Here is a 20,675-nt window from a genome sequence, read left to right as displayed (position 1 = left end):
TACCCCATTCCCAGAAACAGCACAGGCAACACAGAGGGTCTATAAAAGATGACCCTCAGACACAGCTCTCTAGGTTCTTTTGCATATGCAATCCCTCATGCTCAGAAAAACAGCTTGAAAAACAGAAATAAAGAACCCAGCAGCAGAGTCTGTGAGAAAAACAGGGTTGCAAGGAAGTCTCTGTATCACCCTAACAAGGGCAGGCTGTGCTGCCGTGTGGCTCTGCTATTTCATGTAATGTCACTTAGCTGCCCTTTGCTCGAGTCAAGACACCTGCCCTGTTCACTCGTTTAGCACCTGCAAACTGCATGGTGAAGCCCAAATCATGTTTCATCCACGTGGCATGACTATAAGCACGACTCACGAGTTAGGCTAGAGTATATCAAGCATTTATTGCCAGCCTTCCGCTTCCATGCACACCTCTTTTGCTTCAAATCTGCTTTGGCATTTGCTTGGCTCCTCAGAAGGCCAAAATTATTGCCTTTTTTTGCTTCAGATTATTTTTATGCCAGAGTGGCAAGCTGAACCAGCTCCCCAAGTGATCCCATGGGTACCAACATCAGCTCAGGGACGGCAGTTGAGGAGTTGGGGAAGGGAGGGGGTGAGAAGAGCAAAGGAACGGGACAACCTCTTCCAAAGCCTGACCTAGCCTCCACTACAAGTAATGGTAAAATTATTACTACAAGGAGCATTAGATCTTGTTAAGACTGGTGAGCACTCATCTCGCCCATCTGGTAGCGCAAGTCTAGAGAAGCCACCGCGCTCTTGTGTTTGGCCAGTTTGCTAAAGCGATGCCTTACCCTGCCAGAAAAAGCAGAGGTTTTAGTTTAAAACCTAAGCACAGACAGGTGGGAGCCTCTTGTTAGCTGCTGCCCTGAGGTTTGTGTGTCTGCAAGAGAAGCAATAGGGAAGTTGGGAGAAGGCAGAGAAGGAACACAAGCCATCTACACAAGGACAAGGGCATGGTGGGGGCAGGAGCTGGGCATGGTGGGGCCCAGCAGCAGCCTGGATGCAACAGCACAGAACTCAGCAGAGGCTGATTTACCCAGGGATCCTCCGTACTAACACCATTCAGCGGCTTCACATCCCAGAGACAGCTCATACCCTAAGTGCACAAACCCCACAGGTAGGAATACTGCTCTGAACACATCTAATGGTCCAAGCCGAACACTGGAAGTAAAGCAATGCCTTGCACTGCTAATTCCTCCTCAATGCACGAGCAAGGCAAAAATTCAGCATTTCAGATAAAGCTTCGCTGACTATTTTTTCCCCTCTCTTTTTAAAGTCAGGTTCCACAAAGCTACCGACCAACAGCAAACAGCACATGTCCACCTTCCAGACACCTGGCTAATGAGGGCTTAGAGATAAATATCTGTAAGAAATGCCAGTGCTAAAAGTTCTCATTATGTTAGAAGAGATAGGGAAGACAAAAAGTAAGTGTGCTAGTCAGTGGTTTAAAAGGAAGACTCAAAACAGTTACGAGGACTCGTGAAACCCTCACCTGGCTTTCATAGCTGCTCGAGGAACAACCTGCGTGGGGCTGGGGTCAGCCTGGGGCTGGGGGCTCAGCACTGGCCCCCATCACCGCAGGGTGGGCCAGTACTGCCCAGATCTGGGGCGGGCACCGCAGAGTCTGGTACAGGGCGGGCGGGAAGCCGCGACAGAGATGCTCAGCACAGGACTTCATATGGGGATGGCGAAGGTTGATTTATCAAAAATGTAACCTTCTGATTTTTCACAGGGTGCATTTTTCCTCTTAAAACCCCCCACTCAGCAGTTATTTGTTAACAGTTTTCTCCTGTTGGAGAAATTACTTAGTTGGCATGGCAACCCATTCCAACCCTGAGTTTCCATCCCTGCACCTCCTTCCAGCTCCTGAGGACCACGAGCATCACCGGTCCCTCTTCACTCCGCCATGCCATCACCGTCCATGCCCCGCTCCTTCACATGGGCTTTTCATTAAACCGCATCTGGCATCCACAGGCCTGTGCAGTCAATCTTGTTCTCTGGCAAACACCTTCTGCAGGACAGAGCTGCTGGTCAGGAACACAGGCTTGATGGAAAGAGCAATTCTCAGGCACAAAAGGCTCAGTTACTGACCTATGTCATGTGTCTTTTACACGAAAAGAATAACTGTTAAGGAAAAAAATATATTTTTTCCCTTTCAACAGAGTAAGCTGAATCCATCTACTGATACTACATGCAGAACTTTTCAACAGAAAGTTACTTTAGCATAGCTACTGGACAACAAGAAAAAAACATCTCTCTTTTTAGAGATTATACATTCTATAAATTATTCAAAAGGAATCAAGGTACATACTAAAACATCAGGGTACACAACCAACAATGCACACTGTCTCGTACACATTTCACAACATCCCTCCATTTGATGTGAATAAAATTAGTCCATGAAGAATATCTAAAATTCACTTTTTCACAAATAATCTTGTGTTATAGGATGGAATAGAAACGTATTAGTTTGATAGTAGAGTTAAAACAAAATTAAGAACAAGTATAATATCATAGAACCATAGAATCATTTCAGTTGGAAGAGACATGTAATATATTATTCTGCCTTAAAAAGCCAGGAAATTTAATCTAGTTAAATTCTTCCATTTATTTTAAGGATTTTTATACACCCCAATGATTCTAAGGATCATAGCAGCAGTTTTTATAGATTTAAGATTCCTGCATGCTACCCTGGTCCCAAGTAGGTGTCATGAGTAAGTAACAGAAGTCCTTCTGTTCTTAAAAATTAAGCAGATATTTACATTCTCTGCTGGATGCTGAATATTCAGTACCTTTCAAGAAAAACCCTACAACATGCTTCCCACTGTGGACCAGATACTCTGAGTATGTGACTTGGATTTACTTTATTTTGAGCACCATTTGTTTCTTCTTAACTTGGGGTTTGCAGATAGGAACTTGCAAATATCAGTTTAAGTGTTTCTCCATAATCCATGTCAAGCTACCCTATTTCTAGATAAGCCAGCTATTTTATTGTTCAGCCTTCGATAAATATTTGATCCTTTTCTGACAACAGTAAGGTCCCAATCCAGGCAGTGAAAGTGGGATGAAACTCCAGTCCTCTTGGATAGGCTAGAAGCATTTATGGAATTTTAAACCAGGAATAAATTAATGCTTGTGTATTCAATACTAACAACATGTTTATTTATTTTATGCTAACAGCTGTCTTAAATTGCCACTTTATCCCATCAATACTCTGAATGGTTATTCGGGAAAAAAGTGTATTTCATGTTCCAGACAAGTCACTCAGTCTAAATCCATCCATGAAAACTAACAAATATAGCAACAAAGGAAACAAATTCAAGCTTCAGTGAGCCAGACTATGAACTGTTTTCCAAAAGCAGAGGTAAGTAATACTTACCTTTCCACTCTGTATTTTTGTAGGGTTTTTTTCCTGTAAAAATGAATAAAAGTCAGAAGCCAACCAGAATAGTTTTGGCTTCTATTCTGTTTCTATCTGCTATTTTCAAAGCTTTCTATCATGGAAATCAATAATATTTTCTGTGCCACATTTGCACAGCATGTTTTAACTTGCAGACCATACAGAACCATGGACGTTGCAGATCTAACACTTAAATCAGTTTATACCGATACTCTAAGCTGGATCTGTGAAACAACCTGAATTTAGAGATAAAAACTCTTTAAGGTGTTTTTGATTTTTTTACCCTCTTTTTCTGGTTTAGAGCACATCCCTGCACATGTCTGAACTGGCACAACCACAGAAGAGTTAACAGTGGACAGGAGTTTCCCAAACCAATGTTCTGCCATGAAAACCACAGCGTAGACCACTACTGCTTCCACAGGGGGCTTTTTTTTGTTGAAAGACATTAATGACGTCAGTACTTTATCTGCTTTTTATTCAACAATACAATGACATATTAGCACACAAGCCCTAAGTAACCTATTAAACACAAGGTTTATAGTCCCATGAAGTTATCAGACAGCATTGTTCCACAATACCCAGTAGTCAAACATAAAATCTTTTTCATGTCACGGTCATAGAACCATACAATGTCCTGAGCTGGAAGGGACCCACAAGGATCAGAGTCCATCTCCTGTCCCTGCATGTGACAACCCCACAGTTCACACCACGTGTCTGAGGGCCTTGTCCAGTCTCTTCTTGAACACTGTCAGGCTTGGGGCCGTGACACCTCCCTGGGGAGCCTGTTCCAGTGCTCCACCACCCTCTGGGGGAAGAACCTTTTCCTGATGTCCAACCTAAACCTCCCCTGGCACATCTTCCTGCCATTCCTTCAGGGTCAACACCATAGCTCTGCCCTCCCCAGAAACCTCATTGTACAGACTCCCTAAAAATCCACCACTATGTTCTCATATGACTAATGGGAAAATAAATCAAGAGTGTACCACAGGAAATGTTTTCTTTGCCACTGCCATCTATATCATTAAATCTTACGCTCTTATAATAGTCTCAGGATGGCAGGAGGCAGGTGCAATGTTTTACAGTTCAAAACCAGCATCGCAACCTCTGATGAGGAGGAAAATCTCCATAGAGCTCCGAGAGCTCAAAACACTAAAGGTCAATCTCTGCTCACCTGGTCCCCAGTCTGTAAACCGGCAGACACTGGAGAGCCTGCAAGAAGTAGTATGTTTGCTTTTTGTTTACGCTTCCCATAGGCACGTGCTACAAGTTGCTGTTTTATGGATAAGAAGAACCTCTTATCTGGTCCACGGTGGTCACTCTGGTGTTCTCATACAGTCTCATATGGATAAAACCAAAATGACCACTACTGTGCATCAAAGGAAGAACAGGCTGGAGCTGTGGTTGTCTGTGGTAGCTTTGGTGTAATGACCTTGAAGTAACAGAGTTTGAGACTCTGAGGAAAGTGAAGAAAAGAAAGATGGTAACAGAGACCTAGCCCACACTGATCCAGACCAGGGGTGTCAAACTCCTACATTTATACAGTCCTAAAATTAGATTCAGCCCTTTCAAGGCAACTGTGAGCCTGATGGGGCCCCCGGTGAAAATGAGTTTGAAACCCCTGATCTAGACCCTTGACTATAGGAAAGCAGAAGTTTTCAGGAAACCAAGTGGGATCCCATGGGAGGTAGCTCTAAAAGGGCCACAGAGCACAGGAAAACTGGAAGATCTTTAAGGACAACAACGTGCAAGACTAGTGCATCCCACTACTCAGAAGAGCAAGAAGTATCAGGAGACCAGTTTGGCGGATGAAGAACACATGATGGAGCTCGAGTGCAAAAAGACAGTATAGCACGAGGAGCAAGTAGGGATGGCCTACGAAGTGTGAACGCAGAAATATCATACAGGCACACAGGGGTGGTGTCAGGAAAACCAAAGCTTAGCTGTAGTTCAGACTTGCAGGGAATATCAAAGGCAACAACAAGAGCTTCCACCACTATATCAGCAGCAAAAGACTGGACAAGGAAAATGTGGGTTGGTGTCCAAATGAGGTGGGTGAGTTACTGACAATGAACACTGGTAAGGCCAAGGTACTCCATTGCCTTCTCTGCATCAGCTTTCACCAGCACAGCTTTCATGCTTAGAGACAGGGCTCAAGGAGAAGAACCACCATTCATGAATGAGGACCAAATCCCAAGGATTACTTGAGAAGACTTGACCCAAACAAGCCCATGGGACCCACCTGCCTGCATGCACAGATGTTGGGACAGCGGGCTGCCCTTGCACAACCCTTCTCTACCATGCTTAAAAGGTGCTGAAGACCATGGAAGATCCCTGATGACTAGAAGCAAGTGAATGGTGTACTCCTCTTCAGAAAATTCCAGAAGGGTGATCTGGGGCACTGCAGGCTACTGTTGCAGCCTAAGGAGGTGGGATGCAGGTGACACCCACGTGCCTCGTGTCCCTCCAAGGAAGAAGGGGAACAAAGGCATTTGGAGGAGACAGGGCTGGGGAGGCTGATCTGATACCAGCGTTTCCATGAACAAGCATTGCTTGGGAAGACCTGCTGTGCTCCCTCCATCGCATCCCCAGCACCTCTCCCGCATAGGAGGTTCCACATAAACATGAGGAGAAACTACTTTGAAGGTTCCAGAGCCAGCTCCCCTGCCAGCCCCTCGCTCCCTGCCCACCCCAATGGGCTGGGGGGCTCTATCCCAGGGGTGGCCCAGGTGGAGCTGCCATGGGCCTCACTGTCCTCATCTGCCAGGGCTCCATCCTCGGGCAACGGCAAGTAGGGGCAGCGACCTGTGCAGGCAGGGGAGGGCGAACCGCACCTTTCATTGCTGTTGGCTTTTTTGCCTGTGGTTCTTACGATTTTCTGGTGTGTTTAAGCAATGCAACCAAGCAATAACAACATACATAAAAGGACATCTGTGAAAGCAGATATGCCTAATTAGCAGTTTATTAAATACTCATTCTCCTAGTGTGAAACAAAATGTGGAGGGAGAGGGGTGAAGAAGTAGAATTTAAAAAAAAAAAAAATAAAAAAAAAAAATCAAGAAAATAGGATCCTTAAAGTAATTTATGTAAGGGTTCATCTCCACAGGGAGAAATAAGGAAAAAAGCCAATAATGCTTAAAAATATACAGCTCTTTCAGTACTCCCCAGCAGGATACAGAACAAGAGTAAAATATACATTAAAAAGACTATTTATAAGGCAACCTCAAATAGAAAATAAGAGTTAAGAGCACATCAACAAACTAGTGAAAACTAGAGGTAATCCCTTCTCATAACAAACAACAAAGATTAAAATAATTTTGGTACTATCCTAACATAGTGGCATTTGTCTCACGCTGCTGAAGTGTTCTGTGATACTGTAAATTATTGAATTATACTGGCTTGTGCTTATTTTTCTTAAGGTAGCCAGTATATAATAAAAATAACAACGCACACTTACACAGTACTTCTCACCTCAAGTATCTCAGTGTCCTTAAAGAAAGAAAGCATAGCAATCATCCAAGTGAGAACCAGGAATATTGAAAGATTTCACTTAATCCTGAGCCAAAACTGAGCATGTTTCTTATGAGGAACAGACCTGGGTCTGTTCAGCCTGGAGGAAAGAAGGCTGAGAGGGGATCTTATTTATGCTTATAAATATCTTAAGGGTGGGTGCCAGGAGGATGAGACCAGACTCCTTTCAGTGGTGCCCAATGATAGGATGAGGACAACGGGCACAGACTGAAGCACAGGAGGTTCCATCTGAACATGAGGAGAAACTTCTTTACTTTGAGGGTGCCAGAGCCCTGGAACAGGCTGCCCAGAGAGGTCGTGGGGTCTCGTTCTCTGGGGACATTCAAAACTCGCCCGGACACATTCCTGTGCGATCTGCTCTGGGTGACCCTGCTTTAGCAGGTGGGTTGGACTAGAGGATCTCCAGAGGTCCCTTCCAACCCCAACCATTCTGTGACTCTGTAAAACAAACAGAAAGGATTGGAGCCCAGACACTTCCATTTCTCTCATACTAACATGCCCTGTTGACCAAGATACCATTATCATAAAAAAGTGATTAGTGTCTAATTAACATTAAAAAAAAAAATAAATTCACCGGTGAATAGAACAAGATGAAACATAATTATTAACTTTTGTCCCAACAAAATGATTTAAAGATTTTGTGGTTCACAATTATTCACTGAGACATTTCAATGGAAATCATTATAAATAAGGAACTCTGAACCATGCAGAACTTACGGTGTATCAGCAGGTCTGCACCACCCAGCTACATACACAATTACACGCAGAAGTAAATGTGAGGTAATTCAAGGTAGCTTTCTTGTTAATAAAAGCGGGATTACCCAGCTCACCTTCAATGGTTTCTCCATAGGAACAGAGGGGCCATGTTCACTTGGAGCCTACTGAATTCCATGCCATGTTCACTTGGAGCCTACTGAATTCCACTGCAGTTGGAACTTGAATTAAGCTTCAGATGCCCCACCAGGCAAGTCACCAGATCAGATGAGTAACGGCTTTTTAGATGCCAATAAATGTTTTGCATGAGGCCTAAAACTCACCTTTATCTTAGAACTGCATTGCAGTGCTACATGGAACAACAGAGACCTGGTTTTACTTTCAATGTAGAAGTGCAACAGGACTCTGGACTACAGTGCTCGACACCAGCTGAGGTATGAGCTCTGCACTCCCATGACTATCGTGTTAATACCTTCGTGGCAGGATGCAAAGAGCAAAAATCCGTAAGTCAGTGGTTCCCCAATTAGCATTGCAAACTAGATCAAAATTGCAGTTAAGCTGTGGATATTGGATTCCCAAAACAAATATAACATGGAACACACACAGAGTCACTGCAATGGGAATTATCAAGGGGAATGATGTAAGTGTAGATAAGTGTAGATATCTGGAAGGCTGGAAATTTTTCTCACTTTTTTTTTTTTTTTACATTTTCAACTATTTTTTTACTGTAGTAAAGAAAATGTTGACCTTTCACATCTCTTATAAACAAACAATTTTCAACACAAAATGTGGACTTAGGTATTCACAGTAACCAACAGATATGCAGCTTGTATGTGCTATGCTTGTTTTTCTTTATGACTAGAGTTTCTCAGCTGAATTAATCTTCCACGAGACTCCCATCATAAGCTCTGGTAGCAGAGCAAGCTGAGAGGTCATATATCATCAAAAAGCGGACTGGCTTCAAGGTGAGCTCACAAAATAATTGACTGGGGACAAAAGGCAACCAAACTACAATCGTGTCATGCATTTCAGTACAATGCTCAAGTCAAAGGGTTGACTTTCCTTCTCCCAAAGCCAACATTATTTTTTCAGTCTATAAAGGCACACAAAGCTGTTATCAAGTCATGTATTTAACATATGATATATTGTGTAACTATGATTTTACTATGGAACTGTAAAAATATTAAGTTATGCTAATTTCAGGGTAATATTGCACATTCTCTTTGAAAGTCTTTCCAGTCTTGCAGATAAAATATTACCCTTCTCCTCTACAAATACAGCCTCATAGAATCCAATTTTTTTAGTAAGTGAAATAAACTGCTCTCTGCCCCTCTACTATTACAGATATGGAAAACCTTTTTCTAGCACAGCAGTGTTAGCTAAACACAAACTGTGTGGAGAAAATATGTTTCTCAGCTTCACTCCTTTTAGACTTTCTACTACCATCCTAATAGGCATGATCGTTATTATCCGAAGATACTCACTAAAATAGTGTCTAAACACAACTTCTGATTAATTAAACCAAGGTATCCAGGGACCACCATTTCTTTAGAATAGAATAATAGAATCACAGAATCATTCTGGTTGGGGGAGACTCTCAAGATCAAGTCCAACCATAACCCAACTCTAGCACCAAACCATGTCCCTAAGAACCTCATCTAAACACCTTTTAAACACCTCCAGGGATGGTGACTCCACCACTTCCCTGGGCAACCTGTTCCAATGCCTGACAACCCTCTCCATGAAGAATTTTCTCCTAATATCCAGCCTTTGTATAGTGCCTAGCCCAGTGAAGACCTCGCTCACTGATGAAAATCTCCCTGTTCCTACTTCACGTAGAACAGACAAGGGAAGATAGAACAAGGAGGAGATTCCCTGCAGTGCTCTACAAGAGCCAACAGAACTGCCTGGGAAAGGAAAGCAACGGCAGACAGCCGTCAGCAAATTAAGTCTCAGAGGATCTGGGATCCTTCCCTTAGTGAGAACTTCAGACAGCATCATACATTTTCCAAACCCACCTGCATTTTCTATCTGTAAACTCGGTTAACTTGGCAAACAGACTGCCTGGCAAGTGTGACAGCGAGCATGCTGACTGGGCTGATTAAGCTATCATTTCCTATTAGTCTTAAATCTATTACCTTTCTATTGTACTTTTCTGTCTGATCCCTGGGGAAAAAAATCCCAAATAAATAAAACACTCCTACAACCATGGTGCAAAAAACCTCTTAGTTCTCTATTCTGTATCAGAGCTGGCTTTAAAAGGAGTAAGGAACGTGCAATGCTGTAAATAGTATTTGGCAAGGCAGCAGTGCAGAGACATGCCCCAAGTAGGTAGTTTGGGTCCCAGAAGCAGTAAAGCTGTCTCAGGATATAGTTTCAGTTGCAGTTAACCAGCTCTAACTACAGGCCTTTGCCAAAAGCAGCATCCACGATCTTCTTCCCACCCTTCCCCTTTCCAGACAGAAGACACCCATGATTTCCTACCAGCATGACTGCCGGATGTACACAGCCCTTTCCCTTTTATTGCTATGACAGCCAAGAAGACTGATGGAATTCCACACATCCCATAATTGAGAAGGGCATGTTTGCAAGGAGGGGCTGACAGAACAGGTGACTAAAACTGACCAACTGAGTATTCCATCCCATCCACGTCATACACCCTATATAAGATGGAGATCACGAGGGTTTCGCTCTCTTCGACCATGGGCAGCCCTTTCCCCTGTTGGGTTGAGCTTTCTTAAATCAGTGATCGGTTGACCCAGCTCTCCCCAATGTCGTTCAGTCACTGGCAATGGATCCAGCAGGAATGCCAGGTTGAGAGCCAAGCTGTAGGAGATGGCTACCTTGTATTCTTCATGCGAGCTTCCACTCAACAAGAAGCAGCACCCAGACTATTTATCAGCTTGTGGTGCTTCACTTGGCTTAATTAATCTGATACAGCTCTGGTGCACTCTTCTGGGATGCCTTACACCCTTCTGGGTTGCAAGTGCATTCCCCAAGCACTGCTGAAGCTTTATCTCCTTAGCTTTATCTCCTTAGGTACATCTCACATGGCACTGCACCATGCCCTGTAGGTTATGTCCTCACTGGTCTTTGGGATCACATCTTGATCTCTGTCCTGGTTTTGTTAAAAACAAGACCAGTTTTCTTCTAGTGAATTTTCCTTTCAGCTAAGTTCTTCTAAGTAACTGCACTTTCCTGAATTTAGCTATATGTTTGTCGGACACTGCACTCTGAAACTGGTAAGAGCGACCAATGGAATGCAGAAGAAGCCCCATGTTTAGATTTATTGCTATGACAGCCAAGAAGACTGATGGAATTCCACACATCCCATAATTGAGAAGGGCATGTTTGCAAGGAGGGGCTGACAGAACAGGTGACTAAAACTGACCAACTGAGTATTCCATCCCATCCACGTCATACACCCTATAGAAGATGGAGATCACGAGGGTTTCGCTCTCTTCGACCATGGGCAGCATCTAAAGAGGACCCTGCCACCCGTGCCTGTGATTCAAGGCTTGAGGCCCTGCATCCCTGCATCCAGTTTCTGGTTTGCTGTGAAGTCTCACCCGTGACTTCTGGGTGCCTGCCCTGCAGCTGCTGGAGCCAGGCCAGCTCTCAGCTCCGCCGCCGCTGGAGTGACGCCAACTCCATATCGGGCATTCAAGATTGGTTTTGTACATTTTGTACCATTTTCTCTATTTATTAGTAGCATTAGTAAAGCCTTTAAAACTTTTTCCAATCCTGCAAGTCTCAGCCTCTCTTCCTTCCTCCTTATCCGCCTCAGCACTTTTTCCTATCTAAGGGGATGGTGGGGGGGAGGGTGAGGGGGTAACAGAGAGCATCTGCCACAGTTTATTGTCACCTTGCAATTAGACCTTGACAATCTCTTTCTGAAGAATGTCATATATTTATGGCACTGTGAAGCAACTACGAATCATATCAATTGTGTTTTAACACCTCAATAACACTCCACGAGTATCATCTATTGCAAGATAGACTAACAGAAAGTACAAAGGGCTAGTTTCTTTGCAGAAGAGATCAATACATGTGTATTGTCCATATGCTGTTTGTGTTCCCAAATCAGTCATGCTAAATATCAAATAATTCAGAAAAAAAAAATATTTGAGTGAAGCAGAGATTCATAAATTAAAACGGCAAATACTAGAAGTGCTCTTTCTTATAATACAAACAATGTATATAAGCTAAACAAATCAACGTAAACCAGTTCCTCATATAGTCTAGAAGCAAGCTGTGCTATTGAGACTACTCTCAACTGAATTTCAACAGGTATTTTTGGAAATCTCTGAAAATAAAGCATATTTCTATCACTATTACCCACGCTGAGGTAGAACATGTTCATATATATAGTAACATCAGCATGGATGACATTCTTCAGACATGAGAAGACAAGATAATTTGGTTGGAGTTGAAAGACAAAGAGAACAATATTAGCTTGTTAAAGGGTTTTCTCATTTTAGTAATTTTTTTCATAATTCAGCCATGATAAGGCATGCAAACAGAGACAGATCAAGCAGAATTAGGAGGTGAATTCAGAATAAAATACATAATCTTAAAATTATGATTTGAGGGGACAAAATGCAGGCACAGGAATGGATGAGACTGCTGATCTGGAAACAAAAAGGCTGATGAAAATTAGAAGTTCGTTATTCTCCATATCTGAAGATTAATTGTGGGACATAAGTTCCACATTCATATTTCCTTTTCACAAAAAGCTTGCACCCTGACTCTGCAAAAACTTCATAAAGCGTAATTTCATGTGTTTAAGTCAGACATATTTACCAGCTTTCAGAAACCTGACCACATCCTACAATGACAAGCAAGACTTTCAGACCTCGCACTGAAGCCACCCAGCACTACCCATCCTAATTTATTAAAAGTACGCATTAGCTAACAAATCCATCGCCCAGTCTATATTACCATTTAAATTAATCCAGCCTCTGTACAGTTCTTGGCACAGCCAAAGAATGAATACTTTTTCTCCTACCGAAGTACACCTGCATGGGGAGGGACCTTTCCAAATCCTTCTCTGAAGCTGATTACTGACACAGAAAAATTTTACTGCAGACCAAAAGATCTAAAGCTGTAGGTCACTGGAGGATATTATACGATAAGCAAATTCACGATTCTAAAGTAATTCTACCAATTTATTAGCAATGCTAGCTCCTGTTCCACAGTAGGGGAGATAATAACGAAGCCTTGTTAAAGGGCAATGTGATATCTTTTATGTAATGTCTTTTTTTCATTTGTGATAAAGTCATTAAAGCAGCACTGTGTCTTCTTGAAGCCTCAAACAATAGTCTGCATTAAATCTCCTGTGCAAAATTAAGGACAGTAGTTCACTGGAAAAAATAAGCATCTGTTCTTGTTAATGATGATGGTCTTCTAAAAATCATTAAACTATTCTAAATTGGTGATGATAAAATAAAGCAGAACTGTTTTAACTTTTTCCAAAGCAACGAGAAAACCCATTTCCCTTGTAAATATTTCTTTGCTCCAAATTTGCCCAGTAACCTGTATCTCATAAGGCATATCTCCCTTACAGGCTGCCTATATCCCATTCTCCCACAATCATCTAGCTTGAATTCGGTGTCTTTTAAACCCAGGTTTGTCTTCACTGCATTACCACAGGCTGGAAGGAACTGGTGCATGGGCCACATGTCCTAACAAGAAAGTTAAAGACCATGGAGGTCATGCACAGATGGTAGAGAAGAACCTTATGTTTCACTTAACCTCCCCTGCAAAAATACCGAGGACTCCAATAGGAAAACCAAAAGCAACACGGGAATACAATGGATTGATTGCCTGTCTTGGTATCCAAACACAGCAGAAAATGTCCATCTTGGCTCAATATTTGCTCTGCCTTGGTGCTCATCTACATCATGAGTGACTTCTACTACTACTACCACATGTAGTTAAGAGACAACACCAGGCGAAGACCAGGTTACCCAGAGCAATGCACAGAATCTGAGTTTCTGATGAATGAAATGCACATGGCCAGGTGGTGCCCATTTCACCAGACATATGCCAGAAAAGATAAGTGAAGAACCAACTTAGGGTTAAAATCCGGTGCTGTTTGTATTTTTTTTTTCCTATTGTGTTTCTGTTTTGGTGGAGTAGATGCAAAGGAAGAGGAAAGTTACTTCTTTCTGAGCTTTTTATTCCTATGTTGTCGAGTTACTGCAGTGGTCTCTCTCTGTTCCTTCTACTGAGGTTACTAAGCAGTGGTATTTTCTACTGCTCGAGTCAATATGTTGGTGGGTAACTCGTTCACGAACTGTAAAGAGACACACGAATCTAAAAAAATAAAGTCCCAGGATAAACACATATTGTTTAATCATTAAACTCCTCAAATTACAAAATAAATCAAAACCCTGGAGTAAAAACGGACATGACAACGTAGTAATGTAATCTGTTGAAATAAACCACCACACCAGCATTGTATACTAACATTACGACAATTCCCATTTGAAGCAAGGATGTAGCTCATCTCCAGCTGGGAGCAGCTCTGTGGAAAGGGACCTGGGGGTCCTGGTGGACAACAAGCTCAGTATGAGCGACCAGTGTGTTGCTGCGGCAAAGGAGGTCACCAAGATGCTGGGCTGCATCAACAAGGGCATCACCAGCAGAGACAAAGTCATTATCCTGCTCTATTCAGTGTTGTCAGGCCACACCTGGAATACTGTGTCCAGTTTTGGTCCCTGCTATACAAAAAAGATGTGGACAGGCTGGAGAGGGTCCAGAGAAGGGCCACAAAGGTGATCAAAGGACTGAGAAGCTGCCACATGAAGAAAGGCTGAGAGACCTGGGCTTCTTCAGCCTTGAGAAAAGAAGGCTTAGGGGAGACCTCACCACCGTGTTCCACTATTTAAAGGGTGGTTACAACAAAGACGGAGACTCCCTTTTTACAAGGAGTCACATGGGAAAGATGAGGGGTAATGGGTACAAGGGAAATGTTTCACTATGAGAACAATTAGCCACTGGAATAATCTCCCCAGGGAAGTGGTGGATTCCCCAACATTGGACAGTTTAAAGATTTGGCTAGACAGGGTGCTAGGCCATCTCATCTAGACTGCGCTTTTGCAGATAATCCCTGAGGTCCCTTCTAACCTGGTATTCTATGATTCTGTGGTTCTTGTGGCCTTTGAGCCAAACCCAGAACCACATAGGTACTTTCCAGCCCCTGCTCTTTCCTAGTAATTCAGTGCTAGCACCAAGCAACTCCTGAGAAAATCTCCACATCTTTGCCTCACCTACACCATGTAGCACAAAGGATGCCATGGGAACACGAAGGCCACGGGGCACACCGGTACACAAGGAGGATATGACCCCAGTGCCAGCGTGTTGTCCTTCCAGCTGCCCAGGGAGCAACTAGACTCACCTCTAACAGTTGCTTTCACATCAAGCCAACACTTGATGAGTCAGGACAGTGGGGAAGACAAACAATATCCATGTTCCCCCCGCAAAGGTCTTTTCTGTGAATCCCACCTTGGAGGTCATGCATCGCAAGCAACAGCTAATCAAGGCACAAGTACTTAGAAAACACCTTTTCTGGTTGACACATTCATGTGTCCTGCAGGGAAGAATTCAGTATCCCTAAAAGATGTAGGCACACATCTTGGAACCCACAATTAACTTCATTTCAATAAAGCTTTGCAGCAATTGCCTTGTAAACATCCATCAGCAGTAACACAGAGGATCTACCAAGACGGGGCTGCTTAGCTATCACATGTGGCAGCATTCGGCACCACAAGAGCAACCTGGGGAGCAACTCCCCTTGCTTCACCACCCGTTGTACAGCCTGGCCCCCAAAGGCCTAAATGAAACCGTCACACAGCACCATGAAGGGAAGTTTCCTCATGAGCCTGCTGTCGTTAGACAGGGCTGGAAACTTATGCTAGATAAATTCAGATTAAAAATCAGGTGCATGCTTTCACAACAGGTAACTACTAGTATAGCTGTGAGAGGCTCTTCACCACGATCAGTTTTAAAATCAGTAGGATGTTTATTTGAAATACAGGCTCAGAGTTAAACAGGAGACAATTCAAAGTGGTCCTGTAGCCCTTCTCACACAAAAGATCAGATGTTACCCCAGCTCCTCCAAAAGCCTCATTAGCGAGTCATGGCAGCTCAGTGCTCTGATCCCCCAGCACTCACCACCCTGGTCAAGGGCCACCGGTGCTCCAGACTCCGTTGGTTTCATTCCTCCACAACTGACAAAGCCTTCACGATCCTCTAAACACAGAGGAAACTTTCTTTTCATAACCCTTAAACTATGTCTCACTTTTACCCTTGCAGTAAACCCAGAGCAAATAGCAGATACCAAGCAGGAACAGCACAAAACCCAGCTGTCTTCATACAGGTTTTGGAAAAATTTGCCTGGTCTTGTTTGGTGTTCAGCATTTTAAGTGAGGCGGCTTTGGCAGCTACCTTCAGAGGACTCAAAATGCTGTCTGAGTTTGCAAATTTTCCAAGCAGAAATCATGTCTCCCTGCATACCCATATGTTGCAACGGAGGTGCAACGCTAGGGACTTTAGGCATCATAACAACACAAACAATTTCTAATTCATACGACTTGTATCAGACTTTAGTTCCCACTCTATTCTTCCCAGTTATGATATTCATCTTCCCAAACAGCTCCATGTGCTGTCTTCAGTAATCACATCCTTCAAACCTTTGTCCCTGTTATCTCTACCAACATCTACATACTCAAAACAGTCTCTGAAGCACATGCTAAACATCTGTTTCAACCAACACTCTTTAGAGTTTAAGCTGTTTGCTGGAAAAATGCCATCCTAATGGCTAGCTCCTCCGTTAGTGAACTGGAGAATTCATTTTGTATTTACTGATTGTTCCCTAATGAAGAGTCGTAAAGGTGCCAGAGACTCTTGACCAGACACTACTTAATTAGTACCAAAGGGTATAAAATCCCAAATCAAGCCAAGATCTCTGTCCAATGGCTCAGTCACTGGAAAAGAAAGAGATGACATCATTTTCGGCTTACACAGAAGTCCGTAAAATTTTATTAAAAAAACACCTAAGGAAATTAAAAAACTATATAAATTGTTCATTTCCTCCCAGCTCCTAAGACACCAAATAGGTTTTCCAGAATCAAATCACACTTGGCTAAATAAGTGTTCTTCATAAAGGACCCAGTAATATGCATCATGCATAGAATTTATTTTAAACTAGACAAAGGCAAATACCGATAAAACACGTCTTCTGAATAATATAGAGAAAGGTTTATGTTACATACAAAGACATAATGCAAAGCATCCACAAGGTATAAAAAATTACCTCTAATGGATCTGTCTTTTCATCATTATGGCTCATAACAATAGTCCAGCTTTCATGTTGCCTCAAACTATGCTGTATTGGGAGTATTTTCTGAGGGTACTTGCTCTCAAGAAGGCAAAGAGATGAGCAAGAACTCCATTAAATGCCAAGTTTTTTTTCCTCTCAAACTTAAACCCTCAAAAACATTCTGATACCTCCTTGCAAGTCTCTCGAATTAAGTCATCCTGAAAGTTAATTCCCTCTCTTCTATATCATTTAAATTCTCAATTAAATAATTGAGAAAATAGCAGGAAGAAAAAAAGCCAACTAACAGAAGGAGGCAAAAACCATCCCTACATGGCAATAGCATTGCTGCTTCTATTATGCTCTCTGCTTGTTGAAGGCATCTGTCTTCCAAGAAGTGAGGCGGCTTGGATTCTTTGGGATAACAGAAGATACACACAAGGAAATAAAGATTCATGGTAACATAAAATCCATTAAATACAGATGCCCTCATAGTAATCTACAATCCCTGATGTAATTATTACCATGTATGTAAGAAAATATTTGTATCCAAAAATGCAGTCTTCAATTTCCTAAAATGTACCTCTCCAATGCCAAACACTTGTTCTGGAAAACATTCAAAATCCTGTTCGTGATCTCTGTCCTGTATTCAGCAGTTGACCCAATACGAGCTTTAACCACCTGAAGCTTCTAGTCCTTTTATCATAACGATAAACAAGTGTATTCCATCAGAAAGCAAGCAGTTTTGCACAAACAGAAAATGGAATAGTACAAGCATGGGCTTTTCAGACATATGAATTTGGCTTTTTTTACCATAATCCATTATTCTTTCCTGGTTTTTTTAAACTGCACCTTCTTTTATAATTGCAAAGTCATACCAACAGCATCTCAGCTATTCCAGATAATTCCAATGAGTCTTCCGCAGAGTTTTGCTTTGTGCTTCCAGCACATGAGACTGAATGCTCACCGGTACATCTCCCAAGAAAACAAGCTCCAAAACCAGCAGAAATGAAGAAAAACGTAAAAAAGAAAATGCCAATAGAACAGGAGGGACAGCAAACCACAGAGAAGCTCGGGAAGGGCCACCAGCGTGCTGCAGTGAGGCCACACAGAAACCTCTGCTTACCCCTTGCTCGGATTCCAGCAGCTCTGTTTTGACTCTGACTGCCGGCATCCCATCAAGCATTAACATTCTGTTCTCAAAGGCGCTGATGTCCTAAGGCAAAAAAAGGACAAGGTTAATAAAAAAAAATATTACGAGAAACATTTGCTTTCATTCACTGGTTTAGTTCTATGATATTGTAGAAGTTTCTTCTAGTGGAAATGAAGTTAATGAAGACGTAATATTAATTTCAAGGAGTAGCTACCAAGTTAAACAGCTACTTCTGTTAAAATAGTAAATTATACTTTCAGTTATCCTTAAAAGCAAACTCAACCTTTGTAAGCAACACGGGAAAAATCATCTCCAATTACTATTTTTTTATTTTAAATTAAACACGCAGGTGCACATATATAAATACTTTGCTTTAGAACTGGAAAGAAAAGCAGTGATGTCAAATAGCTTCAAGTTTTTGGCAGTATACTTAGGCATATTTGATTTCAATCAAAACATTTGTACTTCTGTATTACCTATAGAAAGCATACGCTCGAATTCAAAGCAGTTATAGTGAAGGCCTGTACACACACTCCCCCCCATAAATTAACACACGACAACTGCTCAGACTTCGTATCATTCATTATCTTGTAAAGGTATCAGCATCTGTCAATAAAAACCTCCAGGTACTCACCCCTGACACAAAAGAAATAAAAAAGCATGTTGGAAACATGAATTGTCCTTGTAGTAATGGGCAATATATGCCAAGAGCTTCAATCTGAAGGGAGATTTGCAGAACTGCGCTTCCCTGAATCAACATCCTTGCTATGAATGTCTCGTCCTGCTGTTGGGGGATGGAGACACGCAAAACAACCTCTTGTGCCTTCAGTTCCAACATGACCTCAACCCGAGTCAATTTTCTATTCCAGCCAAGGCTCAAGGCTGGCGTTGGAAAGCCAGCCCCTTCAGCTGCCAGTTACTTTGGACAACGCAGAGAGAATAAAAGACATTTTATCCCCCAAGCTAGAATCTGACCTTACGAATCCAGACACCTTGGTCAGCAGGTACAGAAATAAAAAGACATCGCAGCTATTTTTAAAATAGCACAACTACAGCGTGGGATTGCTTGTAAGTGGCTCATTGACAACCACCAACTTATCTGCAGCCACGTCTGGAAGGCAACATTCGAAACTCACCTCTGCTCTAACCATTCCCTCGCAGTCCTCAATAACTGCACTGTAATGGAAAAAATGCTTTCCCTGTGTTTCACAGGCAACAGATCTGTTCAGTGCTGTGTGCTGCTGTTACTCACAAGGAATATACTCATAACCCTGTTTCTTATCATAGTTGCTCCAGGGGAATTTTAAGAAAAATGATCTGCCCTAATGGAGCTTCCAAAATACGTTTTAAAACCTTAAACTACTTTAAGCATTTTATTTTTTTCCAACTAATGCACCTCATCCCTCATTTTCAAGGATTTAAGTATTACAGTTACTGTTGACTTTTGTATACTCCTTTGATTTGTTGTAATTCAAATAAGTTATGCTAAAAAGGCAACTGATATACCCATGCTCCAAGGCAGTGCCACAGGCAGAGCAAATGACCTCCTTAAAATCCCCATGACTCTCACTTTGAACCCCCTGTGTTACTGTACACACAGCTCCTGTTTGATATTACAGGGCAGGCAGGAATTTGATGTTAAGGCAGATAAGCAAACACAACAGCAAATGCAATCTCTATTTTTTTCCTTAAAAAGTAGATTCAGGTAGTTCATAAAAAGTTCTAAATGCTTAAATTACAAAATTTCAGATCAAACAAGTAACTTCCAGTGGAATGCTTCCACACTGAATTGTCTGAATGAAGACAAGTCAACCTGTTGAGACGTCCTGATCCATGCTATGCTACCACTGTGTATCTACTGTATTTTAAGCTTGACACACCAGGAAGAATTTAAAAAAAAAAAAAACACAAAGCTCTTCCTATGTCTTCTCGGCAATTTATTTTGTGCACCTTAGTCTTTATTCAGTGTTTGAGGTGGGGATAGAGCAGGAGGGACTCCGACGGCACAAAACAGCTGGCTGAAACCATTCCAGGCTTCACGTCCCTTTTCCCAGCAAGGGCGGTGCACTGTTTACTGATCAGAATCGGACCCCGGACGTCACTGAGCTTCAGCGGTTGGGATGTGGTCAGGGGTGGAGCAAGAGCAGGAGCCAACCTGGGCAGGAACAATCCCAGGTTCCAGTATAAGTTGGGGAACGACCTGTTAGAGAGCAGTGTAGGGGAAAGGGACCTGGGGGTCCTGGTGGACAGCAGGATGACCATGAGCCAGCACTGGGCCCTTGCGGCCAAGAAGGCCAATGGCATCCGGGGGTGTATTAGAAGGGGGGTGGTTAGTAGGTCGAGAGAGGTTCTCCTTCCCCTCTACTCTGCCCTGGTGAGACCTCATCTGGAATATTGTGTCCAGTTCTGGGCCCCTCAGTTCAAGAAGGACAGGGAACTGCTGGAGAGAGTCCAGCACAGGGCCACAAAGATGATGAAGGGAGTGGAGCATCTCCCTTATGAGGAAAGGCTGAGGGAGCTGGGGCTCTTTAGCTTGGAGAAGAGGAGAC

The 20,675-nt window shown here is 42.6% G+C and overlaps 1 protein-coding gene across 7 annotated transcripts in view; it reads right to left on the bottom strand.

The window, feature by feature from the left end:
* KLF12 (KLF transcription factor 12) overlaps positions 1 to 20,675 on the bottom strand; it is a 261,886-nt gene that overhangs the window by 145,204 nt on the left and 96,007 nt on the right. For all 7 annotated transcript variants that reach the window (XM_065630125.1, XM_065630116.1, XM_065630098.1 and 4 more), the window contains one exon: positions 18,100 to 18,189. In XM_065630125.1, coding sequence (XP_065486197.1) covers positions 18,100 to 18,165 — 66 coding nt within the window. In that variant the 5' untranslated portion in view covers positions 18,166 to 18,189. The remainder of the gene's footprint in view (positions 1 to 18,099; positions 18,190 to 20,675) is intronic.

Source organism: Caloenas nicobarica, chromosome 1, assembly GCF_036013445.1.
Source record: "Caloenas nicobarica isolate bCalNic1 chromosome 1, bCalNic1.hap1, whole genome shotgun sequence".
NCBI classification, from domain to species: Eukaryota; Metazoa; Chordata; class Aves; order Columbiformes; family Columbidae; genus Caloenas; species Caloenas nicobarica.
The sequence above is the reverse complement of the archived record's forward strand: the minus strand, read 5'-3'. Positions and strand labels throughout refer to the sequence as shown.